This window comes from Fringilla coelebs (assembly GCF_963513975.1).
Source record: "Fringilla coelebs genome assembly, chromosome: 20".
In the NCBI taxonomy this organism is placed as follows: Eukaryota; Metazoa; Chordata; class Aves; order Passeriformes; family Fringillidae; genus Fringilla; species Fringilla coelebs.
This window is the reverse complement of record NC_140046.1, coordinates 399961-425096: the sequence shown is the minus strand read 5'-3', so window position 1 is coordinate 425096 and position 25136 is coordinate 399961. Positions and strand designations below refer to the sequence as shown.

The 25136-nt window shown below is 55.2% G+C and overlaps 1 protein-coding gene across 21 annotated transcripts in view; it reads left to right on the top strand.

Annotated features, from left to right (window-relative positions):
• RAP1GAP2 (RAP1 GTPase activating protein 2) overlaps positions 1 to 23773 on the top strand; it is a gene marked incomplete at its 5' end in the record, with an annotated part of 52612 nt that extends 28839 nt beyond the window's left edge. For 9 of the 21 annotated variants that reach the window (XM_084219226.1, XM_084219210.1, XM_084219211.1 and 6 more), the window contains 23 exons: positions 4532 to 4616; positions 6953 to 6988; positions 7200 to 7244; positions 7663 to 7695; positions 8022 to 8231; positions 8653 to 8756; positions 9241 to 9319; positions 9677 to 9730; positions 9986 to 10069; positions 10922 to 11022; positions 11660 to 11789; positions 11989 to 12144; positions 12614 to 12685; positions 13090 to 13176; positions 13538 to 13672; positions 16115 to 16252; positions 16337 to 16455; positions 16585 to 16698; positions 17164 to 17281; positions 17779 to 17908; positions 19064 to 19143; positions 19314 to 19349; positions 20101 to 23773. In XM_084219226.1, the coding sequence (XP_084075352.1) occupies positions 4532 to 4616; positions 6953 to 6988; positions 7200 to 7244; positions 7663 to 7695; positions 8022 to 8231; positions 8653 to 8756; positions 9241 to 9319; positions 9677 to 9730; positions 9986 to 10069; positions 10922 to 11022; positions 11660 to 11789; positions 11989 to 12144; positions 12614 to 12685; positions 13090 to 13176; positions 13538 to 13672; positions 16115 to 16252; positions 16337 to 16455; positions 16585 to 16698; positions 17164 to 17281; positions 17779 to 17908; positions 19064 to 19143; positions 19314 to 19322 (2119 nt within the window). In that variant the 3' untranslated portion in view covers positions 19323 to 19349; positions 20101 to 23773. Of the gene's footprint in view, positions 1 to 4531; positions 4617 to 4678; positions 5273 to 5958; positions 6368 to 6420; positions 6599 to 6715; positions 6789 to 6952; positions 6989 to 7199; positions 7245 to 7662; positions 7696 to 8021; positions 8232 to 8652; positions 8757 to 9240; positions 9320 to 9676; positions 9731 to 9985; positions 10070 to 10921; positions 11023 to 11659; positions 11790 to 11988; positions 12145 to 12613; positions 12686 to 13089; positions 13177 to 13537; positions 13673 to 16114; positions 16253 to 16336; positions 16456 to 16584; positions 16699 to 17163; positions 17282 to 17778; positions 17909 to 19063; positions 19144 to 19313; positions 19350 to 20100 lie in introns of those variants that run through there. The other 12 variants (XM_084219225.1, XM_084219212.1, XM_084219230.1 and 9 more) reach the window with 10 other exon arrangements.
• Positions 23774 to 25136: the final 1363 nt, after the last annotated feature.

Here is a 25136-nt window from a genome sequence, read left to right as displayed (position 1 = left end):
TGTTCCTGCAAGGCAGAGTAGGCAGCACATTTGGTAAAAGAAAAAACTCTTTTCACCATTTTTTGCATATCGAGCCTCGCTGTCCTGTCCTGGCGTGGCCCAGTGGGAAGCCCTTGGCCAGCTGGAAAGATTCCAGTGTCTGTAGAGGTGCAGGCAAAGCAGGAGTCAGCTCCTTGCTGGCCCCCCTGCCCAGCAGGATGGGCGATGTGTGCTGCAGCAGGGACCCCATGGCCAGTGCTGGCAGCTGGGATCCTGCCTGCTCCAGCACAGGATGTTTTGAACTGTTCAACAATGTTTATTTGCTGTTTGGGGGGGGGGTAGTTAAAGCCAACCCCACTGGCAGTTAAATGTCACCTTTCTCTGAGCAGGGCTGCAGTCCTGCTCCAAGGACAGTGCGCCAGGGAGGCTGCATGTGTGCAGGTGCAGGCTGGCAGTTTGCAAATGTGTAATTTATTGCAAGAAATGTAGATGAGAAAATGCTGCACTTTTTTTTTGCTGACTCTGAGGCTTCGATGTGAGAAGGCAACACGGCTGAATAGGGCTAAGCTGAGCCAGGACACAACAAGGTAAATCAGTTTCTAGGAAAGATGTTCCATAGCAGGGGCTCTGCCCAAGGGTCTGGGAGCTCTGCAGCACTGAGTACTTGGGCTGCACCCCATGTCTGGGGGGGAATCTGGAACCCCACAAGTGCCTGACATCAGTGGGAGCCTGCAGCAGTGCATGTCCTCTGCTGTTGTCCTCCATGGGATGAGTGATGATGCGGCGAGATCTTGCCTGCCTGGCATCCTGGGATTGGGTGGAGAGCTGCTCAAAGTCAGGGCAAGGTTCTTCATTCAGGCACTCACTGCAGATTTCCAGGTGTAAACTCACAGCAAGGTGACCTTGTCTGTGTTGCTAAAAACCCACAGTTTTGGTTTGGTTTTTTCTTTGCAATTTGTGAGCAGCTGGCAAGGGCCCCATGCTGCTCTGCCTGGTGTGTTAGCAGGTGCTCGTGTCCTGGGAGCCAGGGGTCAGTCCCAGTTGTGTGGGGGATGGAGAGGAGCCCCCCCAGAGGGAGGACCAGCAGCCTGTGCCCCACTCCCACTGCCCGCTGTGGACAGGGCTGAGCCTGGGTAGGGGGAGGATGGAAGGTGGTATGGAAGCACAGTCCCCTCTGGAAATGTAGGAGATCAGGCATGGAATATGAAACAAACTAAAAAGGAAGCAGCTGGCAAGGTGATGCCCATCAAGGATAAAAAATTATGAGTCCAAAAATAGAGGCTGTTAATTTACAGGGGAGTCATTGCTGACCTTCTCAAGGGTGAGGCATCTGACAGGCAGAACTTGTTGCTGCAGGAGTTTGGTACCTCCTTAGGCCAGGTTTGATCTGTGGAATTAAGCATAGGCATACGGTGCTCCCATCTCATTTGCACATCTTGACAGAGGTAGAGCCAACCACATGTGGAGCATTTCACCATGTCAGGTAACATGCTGGCATCTCCCCTCCCCACCTGTGATTTATCTAAAAGTATTGTGTTGATTTAGAGCCTGTCTGGGAAACAAATCAGATGGACAAAATGAGGAGGTGGATGCATTGGGGGTTTTCATGAGACGTTGGCTTGAGAGAGCATGAGACAAGTGTGCACGGGGAGTCAGGGTCTGGGTGGGAACACCCCAGGGGCCCAGGCAGCCTTGGCTCTGTGCTGACCAGGACTCTTTAATCAGAACTTCAGTATGTCCGTGGGGTTTACCAAATACAGGATATTAATTTGAAGGTGCTTTAGGACTGTGATTAGGGACGCTTTAAAGAGAAAGACCTCACCTGCCCTTGCTGTATTGGAAGCTCACCAGTGTCCATGGTTACCCCCAAAAGTGGGGGGAAAAATCCCCATTTTCTCCCCCTTTGGAAGGAGCCAGGAGAGCAGCCCTTGGCAGGTGGGCTTTGCCTGCCTAAGAGCTGGCAACAGGTCCCCCCAGCACAGTCCCAGGGGGGCTGGGATGGCTGGAATGATCTCAGCCTCTGTTCGGAAACCCTGCAGTCGGCTCTGCCATAACCGCATTAAGGTATTTCCTTAATTAGATTTACTAAGTATGCAGGATTCTAATTCTCTCTTTTCCCTTCTCTCTTAATTTGCCTAATGAGAAAAACAAAGAAATAATTACAAAAGCGATGCCCACGTTTCCTTCTGGAGAGGCTGGTGTCCGCTCTGGCCCATCCTGCGCACCGGCGCCCGGCCGTGGCCGTGGCCAGGGTGGACCCGCGGGCATCAGGGGTGGGCAGAGCCCCCTGGCAGCTGCCAGATGCCCCCACAGGGAGTGGACACAGCCCTGTGACCTTTGGCTGTCGATGCTGGGGCTGCACATCTCCTGTGGTGCCAGGGAGAGGCGTGGGGAGCTGCCCGGCGTCCCCAGCGCCCATCCTCGCTGGCTGGGCACCTGCCACCTCTGCGGCGCTTCAGGCTGTGCAGAGATCGCACCCTCAGTGCCAGCTGGGCACTGGGTCACGGAGCGGGGCTGCTGTGAGCCCCCGGTGCGCAGACAAAGGCGCGCTAATCCTCCCCCCGATTCATTTACCATCCCCCGAGGGCAATCAGTTTGGGCGATGGGCGCCGGCCCTTGACCCCAGCGCTGATGGCGGGCTGAATCATCGGCGTCTGTGGTTGGACTTTACCATAACAGATTCTCAGCGCAGAGGCCCGTTCCAAGCAGGCGTTGGGGATGGGCTTGTTTTGCTCTCCCGGAACTGCAGGAGCAGTTCCAGCAGTTTGGCCCCAAAGAAGCAGCCAGCATGTGACAGAGGAACATGTTGTTAAGTTGGGTGATTTTATAATACTTAGAATATGATGCTATGGCAACCCACTACAAATCCCAGATCAAATCAAATTATTTGTGCTCATCCCTGTAACTTTAATCTTTTCAAAGTCGTATCTGTTTTATGCCTTTGAGGCCACTGTGCAGCTGAGTGCAATCAGGCAGAGCTCAGGGTTCAAAGCAAGGAGAGCAGAGGATGAGTGGTTTGCTCCAGATCAGGCTGTGCTTTGGTGTCCCAGAAAGTCAAAGAGCAAACAAGGAAAATCTGTCATCCTCGGCATTTTTCAGCAGCAGAGACTTGGTGAGGTTGTGGAGAGCAGAGGGAAGGAGCTTGATAAACAGTGTGGGGTGGGCAGGACGGGAATCCTGCTATTGCCCCACATTGCTCCAGTTAATTTCTTGCATTGAAAAACTGGAAGATGCCAGGAGCTCAAATGAGATGTTACAATGTAAATTTAACTTGCTCTGATATGAAAAAGAGAGAGAGAGAGGGTTTACTTTGATTTAGTGTAATGTGAGAACCAGTTCTTGGTCTGGATTTACATTTGGCCACAATTCAGTGGATATTACCCCCAGTGCTTCTGGCTAAGCCCATGTTGCTGGCACAGCCCAGGTGGTGCCATGACTCCCCTGGTTGTGAGTAGGACGATGCTGCTGGTCCCACTTTGCCTTCCCAGCATCTCTGCTGCCTCCTCACTTCATCCCCTCAGCACCTCGGTGGGCCCTGCTGAGGAGGGGCTGCAGGCACCGCTCCCCCATGACCAGCAGGTGATTGTCACCTGCTGTCACAAATGCCGGGGCTTGGGAGGGCAGGGCCCGGGGTGCTGGGGCTGTGGTGAGGGCAGGTGTTTCAGAGGGTGAGTGCTGGCAGAGGCCGGGGTGCACCCTGTGGCAGGAGCCGTGTGCTCTGGAGAGGCCCGGCGGGATCGGTGCCCGCGCTGCGTGGAGCCATCCCGGGGCGTGCTGCCATGGGAACCAAACCTCGTTACAGCGAGATAAACAGTTGGACGTTTTGGCCCGGTTTCTGCAGGACTAACCTGGCAGGGACAAGAGGAAACTAAATTAAATCTCAGATTTTCTGACTCCCAGAGGAGCATCTGGCAGTGCCGCTGTGTGATGGCGTGGCTGCCTGCCCGGGAACCGCCGGGCGACGGGGATGGGAATTTTGTTCAGGGGACGGCTGAGGCCGTACTTTTCCAAAGCTTGGGGGACTTTTGTGGGGGCTGTCTTGACAGCTCCATGGCACAGGGGCTGCTTTCTGCCTTTGTGGGGTCTTGCATCTTTGTGGTGGCTCTCGGTACTTCCAAATCTGGTGCCAGGTGCCGTGTTGGCAAAGGGGCCCTCGGCTGGGTCCCTCCAAAGCTGTGCTGGGGTGTCCCTGGGTGTCATTGAGCCTCCTTTGCTGCCAGAGGGCTGCTCAGCCGCAGGTCCTGCCCGGGTGGGGAGGCTGCCAGGGGGAGGGAAGCCTTGGGGATGGCTGGTTCCTGTCACAGGAACCCAGCCCTGCTGTCCCTGCACCACCAAGATGGCACATAGGGACTCGCAGCCCACCCTGGGCACGGGCTCTTCTGATGACTTTATCACCTTCTCACACCGTCTGCTGGGTTTTTTCTCAGATTCCAGATATTACTGTACAGGCAGCTGCACACCACGGCTTTGCCAAGAGAGATAACCCTTATCTTCTGCCTGGTGCGCTGGCTCAGGCACGGGGGAGCTGACATGCCTGTGTTTGGTTTTCCAGGAAACAGGAGCTGCTGAACAGCACGGATGTGACCGGCCCGGAGCGGCCCCTGTCGCCCCCCTTGACGGCCCCCCCGACCATGAAGGTGAGAGTGCGGGGCCGGGCCCGGGTTTGGAAAGCCAGGCCGGCGGGGAGCAGCACTTCCGACGCAGCGGCCGCACGGATTAGGGCTGTTGCCACAGGAGCAGCAGTAGATGGTTTCTGGAATCCAGCCGGCAGCCTGTTGCGACGCCGTCCCTCTCCACCCGCGGCGGCGGGCCGTGCGGGCCGGCCCATCCCGCACCGACACTCCCGTTACGCAACCGCGAGCGGCGCGGCCAGGCAGGGCGCTGGGTGCCGGCCGTGCCGGGCGGCTCTGTGTGTTTCCCAGGGTGATTCCTGGCTCTGTGTGTTTCCCAGGGTGATTCCCTCCCGGTGACCCTCCCCAGCCCCTGCGGTGGCTCTGTGCCCGTGTGAGGCAGGCGCTGTGCCCGGGCGCCCTGGGCTGCGCGTCCCAGCCGGCACCTGCCTGTCCTCCGCAAACCCCTCCTGCCTCCCGCCCAGCCTGTTCCGGGCACTTTGCCTCCCAGGGGAGCCACCCTTTGAAATAACAGGACGGCTGTCCTGCTGCGCTTGTGGCTTGAGGAAGCATTGCGGAAGGGAGGCGGGGCCGGGCAGGATGGTCGGGCTGGTGCTCCTGCTAGGTGCCCGTGAGGAGCTCGGGCTGTGTGGCTGATGCAGGTGGGGAGCGATGCCAGGAAGGTAATAGATTTCTTCCAGGGCTGCGACATGTGGGGGAGAGTGCTGGGGAGGGGTGCACAGCTCTGCTTGCTGCCCTCCATTCGTGGCAGCTCCTGCCTGGTGCAGGGTTTTCTTTCTATCCTTTCCTTTGTGGCCCAGGAAAGCCGGCTCTAGGTGTGCACAGCTCTCTGAAGAGCTGTGTGCTTTGCTCAGTACGTGTGGCATTTTCTGTGGGGCTCACTGTAGCAGCTGGGTCTGGTGCCACCGTGGAGTCAGGTCTTGGCTCTGGCTACTGGTAGAGCAGGACCTGAAACTACCCAAGAACATTTGTACCTGGAGATAAACAGAATCCAGACTTTTGAAAGAGTAGTCCACTGTGGGCACAGAGCTGTTTGAGCCTGGAGTTTTTCTTTTTGACTCCCACAGGTGTGTTAGGTAAGGAGGGGCATGGTCTAAAGCTGGAAACAGCCATGCTTGTGTCCGAGCCACAGCTGCCCCACCTGTGCTGGCAGCCATAGACTGCTCGTGCTGTAAATCCGACCTTTGCTCACCACAAATATTAAAGGGAAAATTTTCTCTCAGACTTTTTTTTCCTTTGATTTTCATTTCTTCATCTTCTCCTGTTTTTTTCCTTTATTTTTTGTTTTTTTCATAAATTCAGTCTATTCTAAGTGCTCACTAAAAATCATCCCCCCTTGCCTTTCCCTTGTTGCCATGACCCCTGTTTTTGGCCCCAAATCACGCATGTCTCTCCCGCAAACCGTTTCTGGCAGCCGGTGGGATGGGAGCTGCTGATCCCTCTTTTCCCTCGCCCCTCGGGCTGGCGGCGCTGCCGTGGTCCGGCCGCTCCCGGTCCGCGCCGGGAGCGAACCCGGCTGGGCAAAAGGAGGGCAGAGAGAAGGGACGGGGCGGGGGCGCCACGCCTCCAGAAAAGCCACTTAGGGGCTTACTGGGAGCGCCGCATTCACAGCCGCAGTTTAGCTGGGTAGTTTATTTGTGTGCAGCTGACGGCAGCAAGGCTGGGAGAGGGATCAGGAGTGTCCGGCCAGTCCAGCTGCTGCGGGCGCTGTGCGGGAGGGACGGCCCCGCCCGGACGGGCCCCGCTGGGCAGCACAGGTAGATCCGGAGCAGCCTTACCTGAAGTTGCCGTCGCAGAGGGAGAGCGCGGCCGAGCCGGGGTGCTGGCAGCTCTCCCGAGAGCCGATGGTGCGCTGTGCCCGCCCCGCTGGAGTTCTTGTCCCTGACCGCCGCCCGTGTCACCCGGGCCGCTCGTCCCGTGTGCGCCGTGGCTGCCCCGGCACTCCTGAGCCAGGCAGCAGAAACAGGGATTCTAATCGGAGCGGCTCAGTAATCTCTTTAGTTCCTGTGGCAAGGGGGGATTAACCCTGCACTGGGCAACCCAGCGCCGCAGGCAATGCTGCTGTCATTAAGAAAATGTATTATTCAAGACCCCTGATCAAATGTGCTCAAAGCTTGGCATTTTTGGGGGTCGAGGGCTTCTGACAAGGGCAGCTGCAGCAATTACGCTGAGCTCCAGGTGGGGCTGGATGGGAATCTCGGTGTCACAGCTGCCTGGTCACATTCAGGGAGCAGGACAAGTGCTCGGGGTGGGGGTCCAGTGTCCCTGCTGTCATGTGGCTTGGACTGGCTTGCCTTGCGTCTGCTTTAATTGAACAATAGATTTCCTTCTTTTCTTTTCAGTCGGCAGAATTCTTCGAAATGCTGGAAAAAATGCAGGTGAGCAGCAGTGTGCATGCCAGTAACTCGGGATGTTTGTCCCAGCACAGCCCGTGAGGGCAGAGGGCCTGTCCCAGGAACAGACCTCACCTTCCAGCCACTTGGGTTGGAGTGATCTCTGTGTAGCAAAATACCCTCATGTTGGTGGACTGACCCCCTGTGTGGATAAAAGCATCTAAATTGTTTGATGCACTCATTTTGTTCCAAACAGGCACCAAAACTGGAAGAACAGAGGTCTGGAAGCCAAAAACACAAGGTTAGTTGATTTTTGTTTCTTGAGGGGATCTCTTCAAGTGTCCCCCCATCTCAGAGGTTTATTGTGATTGTCAAAGGCAGTCACTCAAAGGGCTGGGAAGGATTTAGATGTTATCTAAAAACAAGGCACTGATTGAATTTCAGAGATGGGAGCATTTTGCCTGTAAATCCCTAATCCAGCTTTGTGTCCAGACCAGTGCATTTCAGCTTCCAGCTGTGCAAAAGGCTTGGGGTTTGCCACTGCACTGGGAAGTTGCTCCAGTAGAGGAACTCCCTTGAGGCAGGACTTGGCCTGCATTGGTGCCTTCCTGCGAGGGACCAGCAGGTGCTGGAGGCACTCCCTAGGTTGGGTGGGCAGGGCTGGGGACAGCTGGTGGGGAGCAGATGGTCATAGATGATGTTTTGGTTCCTTTTTCCAGGAAGACTACATCCCATACCCCAGCATCGATGAGGTGGGTGCCCTGAACCCCCTGAACACTTTCTGGTGAATGCCTTTCCAAAATTGCTGATGGCAGAGGAATTGGTGGAGATTCTGTTTTTGAGAGGAGCTACACAAAGCATGTTCTTCCTCCCTACCTTTGTGTTTTTGGCTTTTCCTCAGTAGCATGTGCCCTCTTCTGTGACAGAGGAGAGGTTTCAGAGAGGGGCTGGACTTGTCCTTCCTGGTGCCAGGGCTGGGGTCTGCTGTAGTAGGGGGGCAAAACATGGAACAATGAGCTCTGCATCCCACATCCACGCCCCTATCCTGCCTGACCCCTCCTGGCACGTGTCTCTGCAGATCCTGGAGAAGGGTAGCCCATACCCGCTGATCATCCTGCCCCAGTTTGGGGGATACTGGATAGAAGACCCAGAAAACCTTGGCACACCCACCTCATCTGACAGCAGCATCTGTGAGGAGGAGGAGGAAAACCTCAGCCCCAGCACCTATGGCTACAAGCTGGAGTGCAAGGGAGAGGCTAGAGCCTACCGCAAGCATTTCCTGGGGAAGGTGGGTTCTTCCCCCCACGGGGTTCAACGTTGCACACCTTTGACTAAGAAAACTCTCCAGCTGAGAGCAAAATGGGCAAGTTTTACAATTTCCCTGTTTGCAGGGAATGGAGCACTGGTGGGTTCCCAGCATGGCAGTGATGGCCACACTTGTGGCCTTTGCCCCTGGCCCCACAGGCACAGGTCTCCTGTGACACCAGTGGGGGTGTTGGCTCTGAGCCTCCTGCCCCTGGCACCCGGGGCTCAGCCAGACATGGGGGCCAGTGTGGCAGCCCCTGCTCCCTTGCTCACAGCCCTGCTCCTGGGCAGGGGGTGCAGGGTGAGTGATGGGAGGGTGCTGGGTAGCAGGTGAGTGTCCAGGCAGTGTCCTTGCCATCGGCGAGTTGCTTCCCGGCTGCTAACGTGCAGTTTTCTATTTTTAGGATCATTTAAATTTCTACTGTACAGCCAGCAGCCTTGGAAATCTGATCCTTTCTGTTAAATGTGAGGAGACAGATGGCACAGAATATTTAAGGGTTATACTCAGGTACAGAAAAAAAAAATCTTTGTTTCACAAAATATTCTCTCTTTGGGTGTCCCTGGTTCTGTTTCTACTGCAAGTGCTTGGGCTGGACTGGCAGCATATGAAGGGGGTCTGGGTGGGATGGGAGGCAGTGGCAGCATCCCTGTGTTTCTGTGCTGGGACTGCCTAAACCTGATAATGAACATGAGACTTTGATCTGTCACTAAACCTGCTGGAACTGAACATAAACCTCTGTGGGTTTAATCCTCCCTGGGATAACACCAGTCACTTCTCTCACCATCCCTCCATAAGCTGACAGGACCCAGCATGTCTGAACCATTGTGTCATTTCCCTTGAACTATGAATATTTTAAGAGATGAGAAGACAAATAGAGCCTTTGCTCACTAACCAGGCCCAACAAATGCAGCACAACTGTGTTTCCCAACAGTGGGTGTTGCTTTGCTGTAGACACTCTCTGACATCTGTCTGCTTGTTGTTTCTTTGCTAGGTCCAAAGTGAAGACATTGCATGAAAGGATTCCATTGGCAGGGTTCAGCAAACTGCCGAGCATCCCCCAGATTGCAAAGGTGAATTGCCTGGCCTGGCTGGAACTCGTGCAGCCTGTGCCTGTGCCAGTGCTGGGATGCGTTGGGCAGCAGTGCCTGGGCTCTCAGGTCAGGGGGCACTTGGGTGGTGCTGTGTGCTTGCCCTGCTGTTGGTTTCCTGCAAGGAGAGAAAGCTGCACTCATTTGACATGGAGGGACCTGGGACTTGGCTTGCTGCATCCTCAGTTGTGGCCAGCCAGGCCATGGGGCATCCCAGTGGTGGATGTGAAGTGGGGAGCTCCTGCTATTGGAGGCTGTATTTGGCTTCTTTATAAGACATTGATGGCTGAAGTTTTGGCCAAGGAGCTGGCACTGACTGCTCTTTCCCCTTGCCCACAGGCCTTCTGTGACGATGCCTCTGGGCTGAAGTTTAACCCGGTTCTCTACCCCAAGGTGAGGCAACTTGCCCAAGTTGATTGTGTGTTCTGCAGGGATACTGAGAACCACACCCAGGGCCACTGTTGGAAACTTTTAGCCTAATTATGTGGGAATTTGGCTTCTCTCCCCCTTCCACTTCCCCAGTGCTGCCCAGCTGTTGTTGTACCCTGCTGCAGCTCTGGTGGGCTCTCCTCACCCCTCACCATGGATCTTTTGGCCATCACATTTTGAACCACCAGATAAAACAAGTGGCATTTTGCTTTCCTGCAGGCATCCCAGATGATAGTGTCATATGATGAGCATGAGGTCAACAACACGTTCAAGTTTGGTGTGATTTATCAGAAGTTCAGGCAGGTGAGTTGTCCCCATGCTGCTTTCATGGACCGTGTCCCTGTGCACCAGAGATCCACATTTCACGAGCACAGGCTCAACTCTGACCTTAATTCTGCCGTGTGCAGCACCTCGTGGCACTGGGTGTCCTCACTGACCGTGTTTCTCATTGCTCGGATGTTTTCCCCACTCATTAAAAAATTATGTGACTGAAAAGTCTCAGTATGGAAATCAGCCCACAAGCTGCTGTAGGGAAAAGCGGATGTGAAAATGGATTTTAGCAGGCGTGGTATTTTAATCAGATATATGTTTAGACAGCTAAACAGCTTCGTTTGTCTGGAGGGACTGTGGGCTCTGAAGAAAGGCGCTTGCTGAAAATGCTGTCATTAGCAGGGGGACTCTGGGTGGTGAGTGCAGAACTCAGCCTCAGAACTCACTGAGAATTACTCTGACAGGCACTCTATATATTGCATTTGGGTTGGATTGAGTGACTCATGCAAGGCCATAATTAGGGTCTCATTGTTTTGAAATAGAGCAAGCAGGAGACGATTAGGGATTTTTCAACAGAGGATTCACTTCTGGTTTGGTATTTCCTGGATATTATCCTTGCTGGGGCTCAGAGGAGGCTCTCAGCAGCTTTGCCCTAGGCTGTCCTGGGCGCTGAGCGGGCTGTGCAGCCCATGGATGGTGCTGGTGGCTGGGGGGCAAAGTGGTGGTGCCAGCTGGGGAGCAGAGGTGGGGAGCAGCCTGTGCAGGACACCATGGAACAAGGTGCTGGTCAGACCCCAGGGGCCCTGTGGATGGAGCTGGAGGTGGCAGGGAATTGGGCTGGCAGGGAAATTGGGGCTGTCAGCAGGTGCACCTTGTGTTTTGCAGACCCAAGAGGAGGAGCTGTTTGGCAATAATGAAGAGAGCACTGCCTTCAAGAACTTCTTAAGTTTTCTGGGAGACACCATAACTCTCCAGGACTTCAAAGGGTAAGTTAAATAAAAAGGATGATTTTACAAATATATTAACAAGAGACCGTGTCATATGTAAAAATATCTACGTGTGAGAACAGAAGTCATCTCGCTCATGAGCGGGATGTGCAGAGCAGAAGCAAATATAGTTTTGGCTTGTTTCTCAAAGCTGGGGGAGTTAAAAAAAAAAATTGGAGCTGCCAAGAGAGAAAAATTTCTTTTCCTGCAGCTTTGAGGTTGTGATAAAGTCTGGCTATATTCAGCCATAGAAGGAAGGCAGTCTGTGGAAATATGCTGTGCCCGGTGTCGCGGCTCAGCTGCGGGTGCCTCCAGGGCCGTCCCCGCAGCAGCCACAGTGCAGGCAGAGACCCCCACTGCTGCTGAGGGATGGTGAGGCCACGGCTCATGCCCATGGCTGTGGTCAGCCCTGGCTGGCCAGCTCTGCCTTATGTGCACCCTGTATTTCAGGCTGGTGACAGCGATGGCTGGTTACAACACATGACGCACGGTTTGTTCTTTCCCATTTGCTTGCTGCTAGATAAAGATAAATGAGCTGGGCTGTTCATCAGCCTGTCCCCTGACAGCCGCTGGTGCTCTCTGTGAAGCTTTCAATTAACATCTCTTCGTTTCTCTCCGCCTTTCCCTTGATCTCCAGTTTTCGAGGAGGCCTGGATGTCAGCCACGGGCAGACGGGAGCGGAGTCTGTGTACACGGTGTTCAGGGACAGGGAGATAATGTTTCATGTCTCTACAAAGCTGCCTTTTACCGAAGGAGACACACAACAAGTAAGAGAGACGCGGTTGCTTGCACAGAGGGGTCTGAGTGGGGATGCACTGAGCTGCCCTGCCCGGTGCTGTGGGCCCTGCTGAGCCTGTCCCCTGTGGGGACGTGGCTGCTTGGCACCCCGGCACGGGACTGGCACTTGCTCCTGCAGGAGCAGAGCTGCCTGCTTGTACCGACCCAGTGCTCTCCCTTCCGGTCTAGCTCCAGAGGAAGAGGCACATTGGCAACGACATTGTGGCAATCATCTTCCAAGAGGAGAACACACCATTTGTGCCAGACATGATTGCCTCCAACTTCCTGCACGCCTACATCGTGGTGCAGGTGGAGAACCCCGAGGCAGATAACACGGCGTACAAGGTGAGGGCAGTGTCACCCACCCAGTTTTGCTTCAGCATCTTTTGACAGGGGCATGGAGAGGCAGGACAAGGGGGAATGGCTTCCCACTTGCAAAGGTAGGGTTGGAGTAGAGATTAGGAGGAAATTCTTCCCCGTGAGGGTGGTGAGGCCCTGGCACAGGTTGCCCAGGGCACTTACCCTGTGCTCAGTGATGCAGTGTTAGGCCCGGTGGAGGCTTGTACCTGTGTGCCGAGCACACACACGTGTGCACATAGATGTGTTATGTATGCACTGTGACATAATGTGTGTGTATACAGACAGCAATACATAAAATATATGTTTGTGAAACAACTCATTTGGTAAAGAGTTTTGATGATCCTCAGCATTTGAATGTATCTTGGAACAGTATGACATATCACCTGCCTGTAGGTGGAATAAACCCTGTTATCCTGCTGCACCCCTGGGAATAACGTGTCTCTTGACTCCTCAGGTGTCAGTCACAGCCCGGGAAGATGTTCCCTCCTTTGGCCCACCCCTGCCGAGCCCACCGGTGTTCCAGAAGGTAGGGGCTGGGAGGGAAGCATGTTCCAAACTGGAGAAATGTAGATGTGCGTGTCCGAGGTGCTTCCAAGCACACCGGCTTGGGGAACTTCTGGAACTGACCTGCATTAATTCTGGTTTCCGTGGAGGCCCCCGGTGTTTATGGTGGCCATGCACCACTGAGTGGCCATGCACCACTGCATGGTATTATGTGAGCAAGGCGGCAGCAGCAGCTCTGGCGCTGAGGCGCTGTGTCGGTGCAGGCGAGCACCTCAAACCCACCTGGGGTTTTCCACCAATGCTTCCACACCCGGAGGCACTGCCAGGTGCTGTGAGCTTGGGTTTTGGGTTGGTACAGCTGTGCTACCAGAGATACAGAGAGTCCTAAAATGATGGGTGTTTTCTGCCTTGGTTCTGTCCCTGCAGAGCCCTGAGTTCCGGGAGTTCCTGCTGACCAAGCTCATCAATGCCGAGAACGCCTGCTGCAAGTCTGACAAGTTTGCCAAGCTGGAGGTAACGCTGGCCACGTGCCCCTGCCTGGAGCAGCTCTGGGGAGTTGTCCCACCCTCCCCAAAGCCGCCTTTCCCTGCTGAGCTGGGTCAGTGCTCGCAGGGACGAGAGCGTGGTGACCGTGGGGCGGCTCTGCCCTCGAGGAGAGACGGGCTGAGCCGTGGAGCCACTGCTCCTCCCTGGAGCCCGGGCTGAGCCGTGGAGCCACTGCTCCTCCCTGGAGCCCGGGCTGAGCCGTGGATTCACTGCTCCTCCCTGGAGCCCGGGCTGAGCCGTGGATTCACTGCTCTCCCTGGAGCCCGGGCTGAGCCGTGGATCCACTGCTCCTCCCTGGAGCCCGGGCTGAGCCGTGGCTCTCCCGCAGGACCGGACACGGGCTGCCCTGCTGGACAACCTCCACGACGAGCTGCACGGGCACACACAGACCATGCTGGGGCTGGGGCCCGAGGAGGACAAGCTGGAGAATGGGGGTCATGGAGGCTTCCTGGAGTCTTTTAAGGTAAAGCCCTGCCCTTGCCAGGGGGTCAGGGGGGGTGCCTTGGGCAGCTGCCACAGCAAGCGGGTGGGGGTGGTGGTCATTGTGCTTAAAACAGAAGATAGAAAGAATGTGCTGGGTGTGGAGTGGGGAAGTGGTGCTGAGTATGCCAGGGGACTGGGTGAGTGGGAGGGAAAGCAGGTGATGTGGGCTGGAGGAAAAGGAATGGGTAAAGTGCTGTGGAGAAACTCTGAGCAGCCATTGGCAGTAGGGACAGTGACTGGCTGAGCAGCAGGGACAGCCCTCGAGATGGAGAGGCAGCACCTGAGTGTGAGGGTATGAGCCATGGCCGGGTGTCTGTGGTGCAGCTGCCCTGCAGCACGGAGGGGGCTGGTGCTGGCTGGCACTGTCTGGGCAGGGGCCTGTCCCGGCTGTGCCTGCTGGCATGGCTATCTCAGGCATGGCTGTTTCTGTAGTGCAGAGAAGTGAGACTGGTGAATGGGTACCTGGAGGATGAGGCTGGGGAGGAGGGGTGCACAGCTCCCCAGACCCCTCTGCGGAGGCTCAGATGTGTCCTGTTCCAGTGTGAGACGTGTAGGAAGGGCACTGCTGTGCAGTCAGTCACACATCGCAGCCTTCACGGCAGGGCTCAACGCTGAGGTTAAGCAGTGATGTTCTGGCACACTTTGTGTATGTGAGAGACACACCGTGCTCTCTTGGCATTGCAGGGAGCGCTGGGGTGGGAGGTGAGCCCCATGGTCCGTGTGGGGCACCTCGGGCCCGCGCTGCTGGGCTGCCTGCTGGCGTACATCCTGCACCGCGCGCTCTGGGAGTGACGGGGAGGACACACGGTGAAGGAGGACTGCAGGGCTCACCCCTGGTCCCCACGGTGAAGGAGGGCTGCAGGGCTCACCCCTGGTCCCCACCGTAAAGGAGGGCTGCAGGGCTCACACCTGGTCCCCACCGTAAAGGAGGGCTGCAGGGCTCACACCTGGTCCCCACGGTAAAGGAGGGCTGCAGGGCTCACACCTGGTCCCCACCGTAAAGGAGGGCTGCAGGGCTCACCCCTGGTCCCCACCGTAAAGGAGGGCTGCAGGGCTCACCCCTGGTCCCCACCATATCTTTTTGCTCGCTGCCTTGCACCTACAACCCAGCCTACAGATCACCCCCTTGGCCAGGTGACCGGGGGACCAGTTCTCAGAGGTGAGAAGAGCGCAGTTCTGCTGGGCTCTGAGTGAGTGAGAGGTGCCTTTGCCTCTTCTCTGGGGAAAGGAGCCACTCCTCAGGGCTGGGGTGTTGGGGAACCCCAGAGAGTTCCACAGCCCTGGACAGGAGCCTGCAGAGTGTGAGTGCCTGTGGCTGCTGCTTTGCAGCAAAGCAATTGATCACTTTTACCTAAGAACAACTTCTATTTATATATCAATGCTGCTGACCCAAATAAATTCAGTCTGATGGACTCTTGCTTGATGTTCATTATTGGCTGGGCAGGAGGGGCTGTTGGGGCTGTGGTCATCAGCACTGCAGGCTCGGTGAGAGCTCAGGGCTGCAGCTTCCTCTTACCCTGGTACAGGTCCACCTGTGGCTCCATCACCCCCAAAGCCAGCACCAAACAGCCTGCATGCTGCAGATGCAGTGCTGGCACCCTCAGGAAGTTGGCCTGCCATGGCTCATTTAGCCTTTAGCCTGGGCTGGGATTCAGGGGCTGGAGGAGCCATGGCTGAGGGAATAGCTGAGAGGAGAACAGAGAAGGTTGCTGATGTGAAGAGTAAGGGAAGGGACGTGGAGAAATGAAGATCCACGGGAGCAGGGAGAGCCTGTGGCTGCCGTGGGGCCAGTGCTGCACAGCTCACCTCCAGTCCCTTCCAGAGGTGGACAGACCAAACCAGAAGCCATGGCAGGGAGCAGGGGTTCAGGCTAAATGTATTCTCAAGCAGTAACTTGCTGAAGAACTGAAGCACTTTTATGTGGCTGTGAAGCCTTCAGCTCAGGGGCTGTTTTGGGACAGGCTGGAGAGGTGCAGGAGAGGTGCAAGAAAGGCAGGAGAGGATCTGTCCTCTCTGAGTCCAGGCAGAATTGTGGAGGGTGTGCAAACAAACATGGCTTATGGCTTGGCTGTGGTCCCCATTCCTGATGAAGGGTCTGGGAGGTTGGCCAGGCAGGAGGCAGGGCTTGGGGCTTGTGTCTCTGTCTCCTGGTCCCAGAGATGGAGTCCTTGGTATCACAGAGCAATGAGGGGAAAATCTGATCCTGTGGTGGCTGTGGGGCTCCCCAAGGGCAGCCCATGCTCAGCTGCACCTGCCAGGGCTGCTGTCACGAGTCGTGCTGCTGTTGGGGTGTGCTTGCTCTCAGGGAAGCATAGACAGGTTGCTCTCCCTTGTGCCTGGGGAAGACCTGAAGCTGGGGAGGAGTTCTGGGAACAGCACCCCACTGGTGATGACCTGCTGTCCCCTGTCCCCTCTGCCACAGAGAGCCATCCGGGTGCGCAGCCACTCCATGGAGACCATGGTGGGCAGCCAGAAGAAGCACCATGGCAGTGGCATCCCGGGCAGCCTCAGTGGGGGCATTGCCCACAACAGTGGCGAGGTGACCAAGACCACCTTCTCGGTGAGCCTGTCCTCGTGTCCCTTCCTCCTCCCGCCCCTCCACAGCCCCACAGGCTCTCAAACCCAGATTGTTCTCTGCTCCCAGCCCCCTGTCCCAGCTGTGGCTGCCAAGAACCAGTCCAGGAGCCCCATCAAGCGCCGCTCAGGGCTGTTCCCTCGCCTGCACACGACGTCGGAGAGCCAGGCGGAGAGCAGGACGAGGTGGTGAGTTTGTGCTGGTGCCTTCAGAGCCTCTGCCGCTCTCACAGCTTATAGTTGGTGTCAGGTAGTACAATTTGACCATCCTTTTTGAGTCTCTTGTATAACTCATGCAAGCTGTCTTTGTGCCCTCAGCGACAGTGTTTCTGGAGCCCAGAAGACAACAGATTTGGGACATTCTTCCCAAGAGATGAAATCTGAAACCTCATCCAACCCCAGCTCCCCTGAAATATGCCCCAACAAAGACAGGTGAGCCAGGAGGAGCCCATCCTCCTTCCACCACAGCTCAGCAGACATCTAGGAATTTGTCAAACAAAACCGTATCTAAATTTTACTGTAAATAAGTTTGATATTAAGGGAGAAAAGAATCTGGTGATTCTTGAGCCCAGCTCCTTTTTGGCCTTTACAAAGAAGAGCAAGGAGCAGCGTTTGACCGAGGTTGCCCGAATCCTCAGGACACGGAAGGCTGTTGTGCCTCTTCCTCCCTGCCAAGGCGAAGTCAGCTCCACCTAGGTGTTCCTGCTGGGCACCCGCCCAATGCCCTGTCCCACGCCTTTGGAAGTGGTTATGTGCTGAAGCGCCCCAAAAGGTTCATTCCTACGGCAGCACTCTGCTCCGGGGGTGCGCAGGAGGGCCTGTCCCCCGTCACAGTCCAAGGGACACGCTTCCCTGGTGACAGCCACGCGCCCTTCCTTCCGTTCCGCCTCTCTCTAGGCCTTTTATCAAGCTGAAAGAGAACGGGCGGTCGAACATCTCCCGTTCCTCCTCCAGCACCAGCAGCTTCAGCAGCACGGCGGGGGAGAGCGAGACCCTGGAGGAGTACGACAGCGTGGTAGGTACCAAACCCTCCCTGTGCCACGCTGCCCACTCGCCTCTGCGCCCTGCTGCCGCCAGACCTCCGGGCTCTGAGGGGCACGAGTGCCTGCCAGCCCCCAGGCGCCTCCTCACTGCTGGTGGAGAGGCTCAACCCATCTCTGGCTGTGGGGAGGAGGAGGGTTGGTGTGCCTGGTGGGACTTCGGGGTGTTGTGGCTGTCCCATCGCTGGAGGTGTCTAAGGCCAGATTGGACAGGGCTGGGAGTGACCTGGTCCAGTGGAAGGAGCTGCTGCCCATGGCAGGGAAGGTCTGATTAGATGGTCTTTAAGGTCCCTTCCAAACCGAGAACCCAAACCATTCTGTAATTCTGTGGCACCCCAGTGAGCCTTGGAATGCCCTGGGCACTGCTTGCTCTGCCCAGGCCAGTAGTTGCAGCGGGCACGGGTGCAGTGGGGCATTGGCAGGGTGTGGGGAAGGCCTGACTGCAGGAAAAGCTGTGTCCTGTCTGTGTGAGCAGGGAAGCCAGCCCTCCACCGCGTCGCCGTTCAAGCAGGACGTGTTTGTGTACAGCGCTTCGCCCGGCAGCGAGAGCCCCGGCGCGGCGGCCACGGCCACCCCTGTCATCATGAGCAGGAGCCCCACAGGTGGGTCACAGGCAGCAGGCACCGGCTCTGGAACTGCCCAAAGGCAAAGCCCCTGGGTTCCTGTGGTAGGGGGTTGGGATGGAGAAGCCCCCTCCCAGCCCTGCCGGATCCCAGGGTGCAGCAGCAGCTGTGCTCGCCCTGGCAGGACAGGCACCCACGGGGTGTGGGGCAGCCCCATCCTGACAGGGCTCATCTGCAGAGATGGCCCCATGTGCTGGAGTTACTTCCATGGGGAATTTGTTTCCTTTCTCAATTAGAGGGCAGAGGTGGCTCTTGCTGTGGCTTTGTTCCCTCTGTGTCCCCTGACAGGCATGTGCAGTAGTCGTGGAAACTCTGCCTCCAGAGGCTCAGCCATGACTCACAATTACTTAATCAACAGTCAGCTTCCTGTGGTCTTGGCTCCATTCCTCTCCTGCCAACCTGCTCACCACCTCCATCCATTTCAGTTGGATGGTTTGCACAATGAGGTGCAGCCCAAGAGGGCCAAACAGGCAGGAAGAGCTCTTTGCTGGCCCGTCCTGTGGTGACGGTGCAGCGAGATGGGGGATGGCCACAGTCACCCCTCGCCCACAAATCCCCACGGCTCTGGTTCCTTGAGCCACAGAGAGCCTGCCACAAGGCACCAGCAGCCACGTGGAGATGCACTGTCAGCTGAGGAGCTGTTTTTGAAACAGCCAGGAAGCACAAATAGACCCAAACAGCTCTGTAACTGGGAGTGTTGCAGGCAAAATGGGACCATGGAGTGCAGGCAGGCTTTTTGTGTCTCAGCACTCCACAGGTCCTCCTCCTTACTTCCTTAGTGATTTCTTGAACCCTTAAACCAGCCCCTTTTAATGCTTGAAGTGTTTATTTTGTATTTTTCCTGCCAAGAACATGAAAATCCACCCATACATTATATGGATCAGTCATTCCTTGTGGCCTTTTCAGTGGCATTTCCAGGAGAAAGACTGTGAAATGTAATTAAGCCTCAATTTGTTCCATTGCAAACACTTAATGTACAGCTTTTGCCAAACATTCAGCCGAGGTAGACTAAATATTGGTAGCACTCCTGACAGCCTATTAAAGTGCCTTGCTGGGCGAATGCAGCCAGTACTACAGCAAATATTTTTGTTCACAGTTTATTATTTTTTTTCTTTGTGTGTCCTCTCCCTCCAGCAGATCTAAAGAACAGAAATTCTCCAAGGTCCAACCTGAAGTTTCGCTTTGACAAGCTCAGCCATGGCAGCTCCAGCTTGGTGGGTGCCAGGGCTCTCACTGGTGGGATGCTGTCAGCTGCATCCTCCCTGCCTGGCAGGGGGGGTCTGGGCTCTGGGGGTGGCTCTGGGCCCATGAGGGAGAAAAGGGAAGGGATTTTGTGATTTCTTGCCCCTTTGCAACCCACCCCATGTTCTGTTCTTTCACATAGAGCCACTAGCAGGAGGAAGTCATGAACTTGTCACAGGTGAGTGTCGGTGTGTTTTGTTTTGTGCAAAAAGGCTGTTTGGGGGCCAGCTGCGTTCAGCCAACCACAGCTGCTCACTCTGCTTGTTATTGCTTATGGAATCCATCCTGTGCCTTAGAGCACCTTGGGTGCTGCTGTAGGCGAGGGAGGGAAAGGGCAGGATCCATGGCAGTCTGCACCCACCAGTGCTGCTGCTGCTTTCTGCAGCACCGTGCTCCTGCACCTGCTCCCAGGTCAGGCGCCCCAGCCCAGCAGGTTGCATTTTTCCCTGTTAACCTCTGTCAAACACTGGTGCCCATCTCCAGGTTTGCTGTGCTGTGCTCTGGGCACTGGGGTGGAAAGGCAATGCAGGCCCTCACCCATTCCAAAAATCCAAGGGGAAACAGAAGATACACGATTTCTTGGGTAGAGGTAAAGGGAACTCAGTAGGATTTAGCTGGGTTCCTTCTGTTCCATGAAATTAAGGGTGTCATTAGGAAGATCCAAACAGAGCAGAAGAGATCATTGAACTTGAAATGAAAGACAGTTATATTTCTGAAAGCATGGGTCTCAAAAAGCTGGGATTTTCACCCAATCACTGGGTTTCCTTCTCCCACAACCTGGGAGTGATTGGTGGCCTGGTGTTTTTGGGGAAGGGCTTTGCCGTGGCTTTAGCTCCCTCCCTGGGACAGGTGCTTCATAGCCAGCACCTCAGGGGTGGGAATGTTCTCCTTCCACGCTCCTGACTTTCATCCTTCTCTTCTTTGCACAGAATGTTTCAACAAAGGGAAAAATCTTCAACCCCCCCACGGGACCACGCCCGCCCCGGCCATGGGCAGCGAGGTGCCCTCGCCCGCCACACCAGAAAAGAGCTCTCACCTTGCTGCAGTCCTGTCCTGGCAGGGACCAGCCACCTTCTCACCTTCTCTGTCCCCCTGTGCAGCACACACCTTGTGCCCTGCTCTGCCTGCAGGGGGGACGTGTCCCTGCCTGTGCTGCACACGCGTGGCCAGGCCAGGTCCCCTCCTGGGTCACCCTGTGCTTGCCCAGTGTGCTGCAGCTGGTGGGCACCGTCCATCCCCCCGTCCCTGCATTGTCTGGCAGCTCCTTTGGGGCAGAGGGGCAGCAGGAGAGACCTCCGCGTAGTTCAGGTCCCTCCATGCTTTATTTGCAGTTATCAATGGGGAAACAGGGGTTTTTGTTTGTTTTTTGCAGGGTGGGGGTCAGGCCAAAGTTAGGTGTTAGTAGCTCTGGGGCAGTTTGCCCTCCACCGTTTGCTGTTGCTCTTCTCTGGGGACCATGGGGCAAAACCTCCCTGGGGGGGTCCTGGGCAGCTCTCCCTGGAGTGGAGTCTGCAGGGTCTCTCCAGCCACCCCCCAGCTCCTACCTACACCCCAAAACTCTCGGGGCCGAGGCAGCCCCTCGCCCCAAACTTGCTCAGTTTCTTGCACGAGAGGCAGGTGAGCGACTTGGCCCAGGGAGGGGAGCTGGGGACAGCAGCCAGCTCAGCCTCCTTGGCAGGTTCATCCTCCCTGCTCTGTCCCTGCCTGACACTGAGCACAGGCCTGGGAAAGGTGACCTGAAGCTGTGCTGTATTACAGCTTTAGCTTTTCTTAGTACTAGAACTGGAACCAGAGGGGATTTACCTGGTGGGCTCTGCTTTGCCCTATGGCTTGGATCACCAGGCAGGCAATTGCATAAAACTCTGGTGATTAGAGAGGCATTAGGCTGCTCCAGCCCTTACAGAGTCTGTCCTGCTGCTTTTGAGCAAGCTCTTGTTATTCTGAAAGGAATATGGATTCTGCAAGGTAACTTTCCCATAATGCCCTTTCCCAGAAATACCTCTCTCAACATGCCAAGAAATCCTTTTGCTCTTTTATGGAACTTCATGTGAAGTTTCCTGGAGCCTGTCCATAAATTTCACATTGCTCATAGATTTTCCTCACCCATTTTCTGGAAGATAGGCCATGATGCTGCAGAGATATTGCCCCCTGTCCCCCCAGCCTGTGACCTTTGGACACCCTCATGAAATCAAGTTCTCAGTCTCAAGTGAACACAGTTCTTCAAGTTTGTGATTCCTACTGAAAACAGGACTTTGAGTGCCAAAGCCATCTTCCCCCAGTGGGTGCTCCCAGAGGCACGAAGTACCTGACAGAGGTTTCAGAGGCAGGGACAGAGCTGTGCTCCTGGAGCAGCCCTGGGCAGCTGCCTTGGCTGGGGCTGCTCCTGCTCCCCTCTCTCTGGGGCAAGTGCTTATAGGATTCAACCTCCACCTGCTTTCCTCCCTGTCCTCTCCCCAGCCAGAGATGAGCCCAGCCAAGCAGGACGTGCTCTGCTCACCCTGGTCCTGCAGGGAGGTGCTCTCCGAGGGCCTTAGGACCCAGTTCACACAGGTGCTGGAATTAATCCATGGGGGTAGGCAGTAGCTGTGATGGGGGGGAACCAGGTTAAAGAAGGAGAACAGTTGTGAAAAGGCAGGGAACAGTTTCACCAGCCCTAAGTGCTGTGTAGGACGAGTAAATATCGTAACTCCCATGGGGATGCTTCCTCCTGCGCCCAGCCAGTTGCATTTCAATAGGGTTTAAGCCTTGAGTTTCCTTTGGAAGAGGAGCATGCAGTGTGCTCAGTCCAGCCTGTAGCTGTAGGTGTCTCAGGATCACACACTTTTGCTGTTCAGCACTTGTCTGATGATGCTTCAGTAGCACTTTCAAACCCATCCCCAATTCTCCTCTTAGAAGCTTTGGTCTGATTTCCTGAGGCTGCGCAGTGAAACACTGACTGGTGCAATGACTTGCTCCCAGGGTCTGCTCTGGGTTTTTTTCTTCTGAGAAGTCACTCGGTTCTGTAGATGTTGTCATTCCTGTGGGTGTTGATCTCCATGAGATCTTTCAGCAGATGATGCAGTGGCTACTGTCAGCTGGTTTGCCATTTTTGGTTGTTTTGTTGCTTTTATTTTTGTTTTTTTTTTTTTCACTTGAAACTATGGCTTTCCTTTTTGACCTAGATTGATTTGGGAATTATTCGAATGGGACTAACAGGCAGAACAGTGTGAAGCCTCAGGGAGAGTTGCAGTGCTCTGGGCTTGTCTCTCGGCCAGCCCGCCGGGGCGGCGGTGGGGCCGGGCTCTGGCACGGGGTTTGGCTCCTGCGGGACATTTCCAGCAGCACTCCTCGCCAGAGGCCTGGAACCCGCTGTGCCTCCTCCCGGCAGCTGGGCTTGGCTGCCCCGCTCTGCTCCGGAGCGCTCTGGAGCGTCCCGCGGGCCTTGGGGCTCCGCAGGGCTCGTGTGACATCCCGGGCACTTCTGCGCTTCCAGCAGCGGGTGGAGGCGTTCCTGTATATATTTTGCAAAATGTTTTGTGCTTATAAGTGACACACCTCTATACATATATAAAAGGGAGATATATATATATATATGTATGTATAATATATATATATTTATATATATAAAGGAAAGGATCCTTAACTGACACTAGAGTTACTGGGCAGTGCATTTTCCTTTCTGATTCCACTGTTTCCATGCATACAGCTTCTGCCCTCCTCAGAAGCGGCATGGCAGAGGGAGCAGAGGGGGCTCAGAAACGCCTTAGGGGGGTGATGGGGCAGCCCCCGCCGTGTCTCTGTTGCTGGGGGCGCTCCCCCTGTGCCGGGTGCGGGTCCTGCCTGCTCGTGCTGCAGCCCCTCGGCTCAGGCCAGCTCAGGTGCGGCTGCACACCTGGTGCGGCTGGCTCCGAGTCCTTGTGCCGGTGCCTTTCCCCTCCGGCGGCATCGCCTCCATCAGGGCCGGTGCGCAGCTGCCCCGGGCCGGCAGAGCGCTGCCCTGGCTGGGCTTCCCTTCAGGAAAGCGCTTGGCACGTCCTTGCATCTCCTTGAAACCCCACAGAGCCAAAGCACAACATGGAATTGCTTCTTCTGAGGGAAGCAGGGCATCCTAAGCACAAACTCCGTTTCTTCCCAGAGTTTTGAGGGTCCTCAAGAACAGCAGGTAAGGGGCCTAGGGATGTTTCTGCCGCCAAGGGCTGTGCCTGGGGCTGGGATCTCTGGGCTGCAGGAGGTGCTCGGTGCCGGTACCGCCCCGAAGCCAGGGCCGAGCCCGGCACCGCTGCGGGTCCCGCCTGTGCTCTCGCTGCTCCGCTGCCGCTGCAGCCTCTGCCCCGGCCCCAGCATGCTTTCGTCGCCTTCAATGAATGTAGCACTGCCGATGTCCTGCAAAGGGAACGCGGATTTATAGCAGAGAATGTGAAGAGAGTTTATAGAGTGAAAATAAATCTTGGAGAAATGTATCTGACAAAGTTTATTTTTGATGTAGAGAGGCAGTGCTTTGTAGTTTCTGGTGACCTATGTCTGTTGTAAATAATGTATATTTAATTTATTGCTATGGTAGCAGATTGTTATGTATAAACTAAAGGTTCACAAATGTATATTTTGTTGCTTAAATGTGTCTTTGCAAAATTCACAATAAATAACATATTTTGTGTCCATATATGTGCTCTGTGTGCGTGGCCATGTAGTGACAGCTTTAGAGGAGTTTTTTGGGAACTTTCCTTTGAAAACCAGGTGAGGGCATGGAACTGGGGTGAGCTGTGGCAGTGGGAGCCTGGGGGAGTTCCCGTGGAATCAAACACCCCGGCAGTGGAAGCAGAGGAGTATTGAAGCACAGCGATGTGTAAATGGGGAAATCTCTGCTGGTGCTCCCAGCTCTGGGACTGGAGCAGTGGAGGAGGAGCCAGCCACTCTTCTGCAAGCACTCAGCCATTTAACCAAGAGAACTGCTCTGTCTGAACTGAGATTCGTGTCCATAAAGCTCCATATAAACTGATTCCTGCCAGCGGCCAGCTCATGTGGCAACAATTCTGTGCCAGCCGAGCTCCCCTCAGGGCATCAGCCCTCTGGGCAGGCCGGGTACAAGGACAAGGAAATCGCATTTTCTCTCTCCAGCTCCTCAGCCTCCTTTCAAATCCATTTTAATTTCTTTTTTAAATATTTTAACAGGGGTTAGGGAAAAGGCTGCTGTGGGAGAATCTGAGCAGCTCGGTGTGGGGTCAGTGGGCACACAGCCCACCTGGTGCCACGGGCACTTCTTACGTGGTGCAAACCCACTGACTGCTCCTCCCCTTCAGAGCAGGGTCAACCTTGAGAGGTTTAAAAAGTAAAGCTTTAAAATTAAATAGTGTGAGACAATGTTGACAGATAAACAAGCAGTTTAGACATATGTTTTAAAGGATTTAAAGAAATATTTTCTAGACCTGGCAGATGGGCAAGTTGGGAATTAATGGCTGAGTTATTCCAGCCAGAATTTGGAAAGTTTCCCACAGAATCTGAACTCTTAAGTTTTGTGGGAGGGAGACTCAAATACTGCAGACAACTGGAAAACAAACTCAAAACAGGCTGCTCAGCCAGAATTGCTTCGCTCACTTTTATAGTTTAAACAAATTGTGAGTGTTGTGGAAACAAGAACCTAAACCCAGGTTTCAGAGTAGTTTTCGTAGAGCCTTTCATTCACTCAGTTCCAGCTTTCCACAGCCTTCAGAGCAGCATCCCTGAGTGATTCTGCCAGCAAATAGCAGATGTGACCAGAGCCAGAGCTGGGGACACGGTGGTGCCACCCAGTGTGGTCCTGCCAGAGTTGCAGAGGCACAGCAGGACAATTTCACTGCCTGAGCACCTTCTCTGTCTCCTAGGGACGCTCACTGTGCCACAGACTGCCTGCCCTGGTTACAGAGGAGTGATTTGATCACTCAGTGAGAGGAGCATCTGCAGATGTGAAGACACTGACCCCAATTAAAAGTGGTTGGATGTTCTAAGGCTG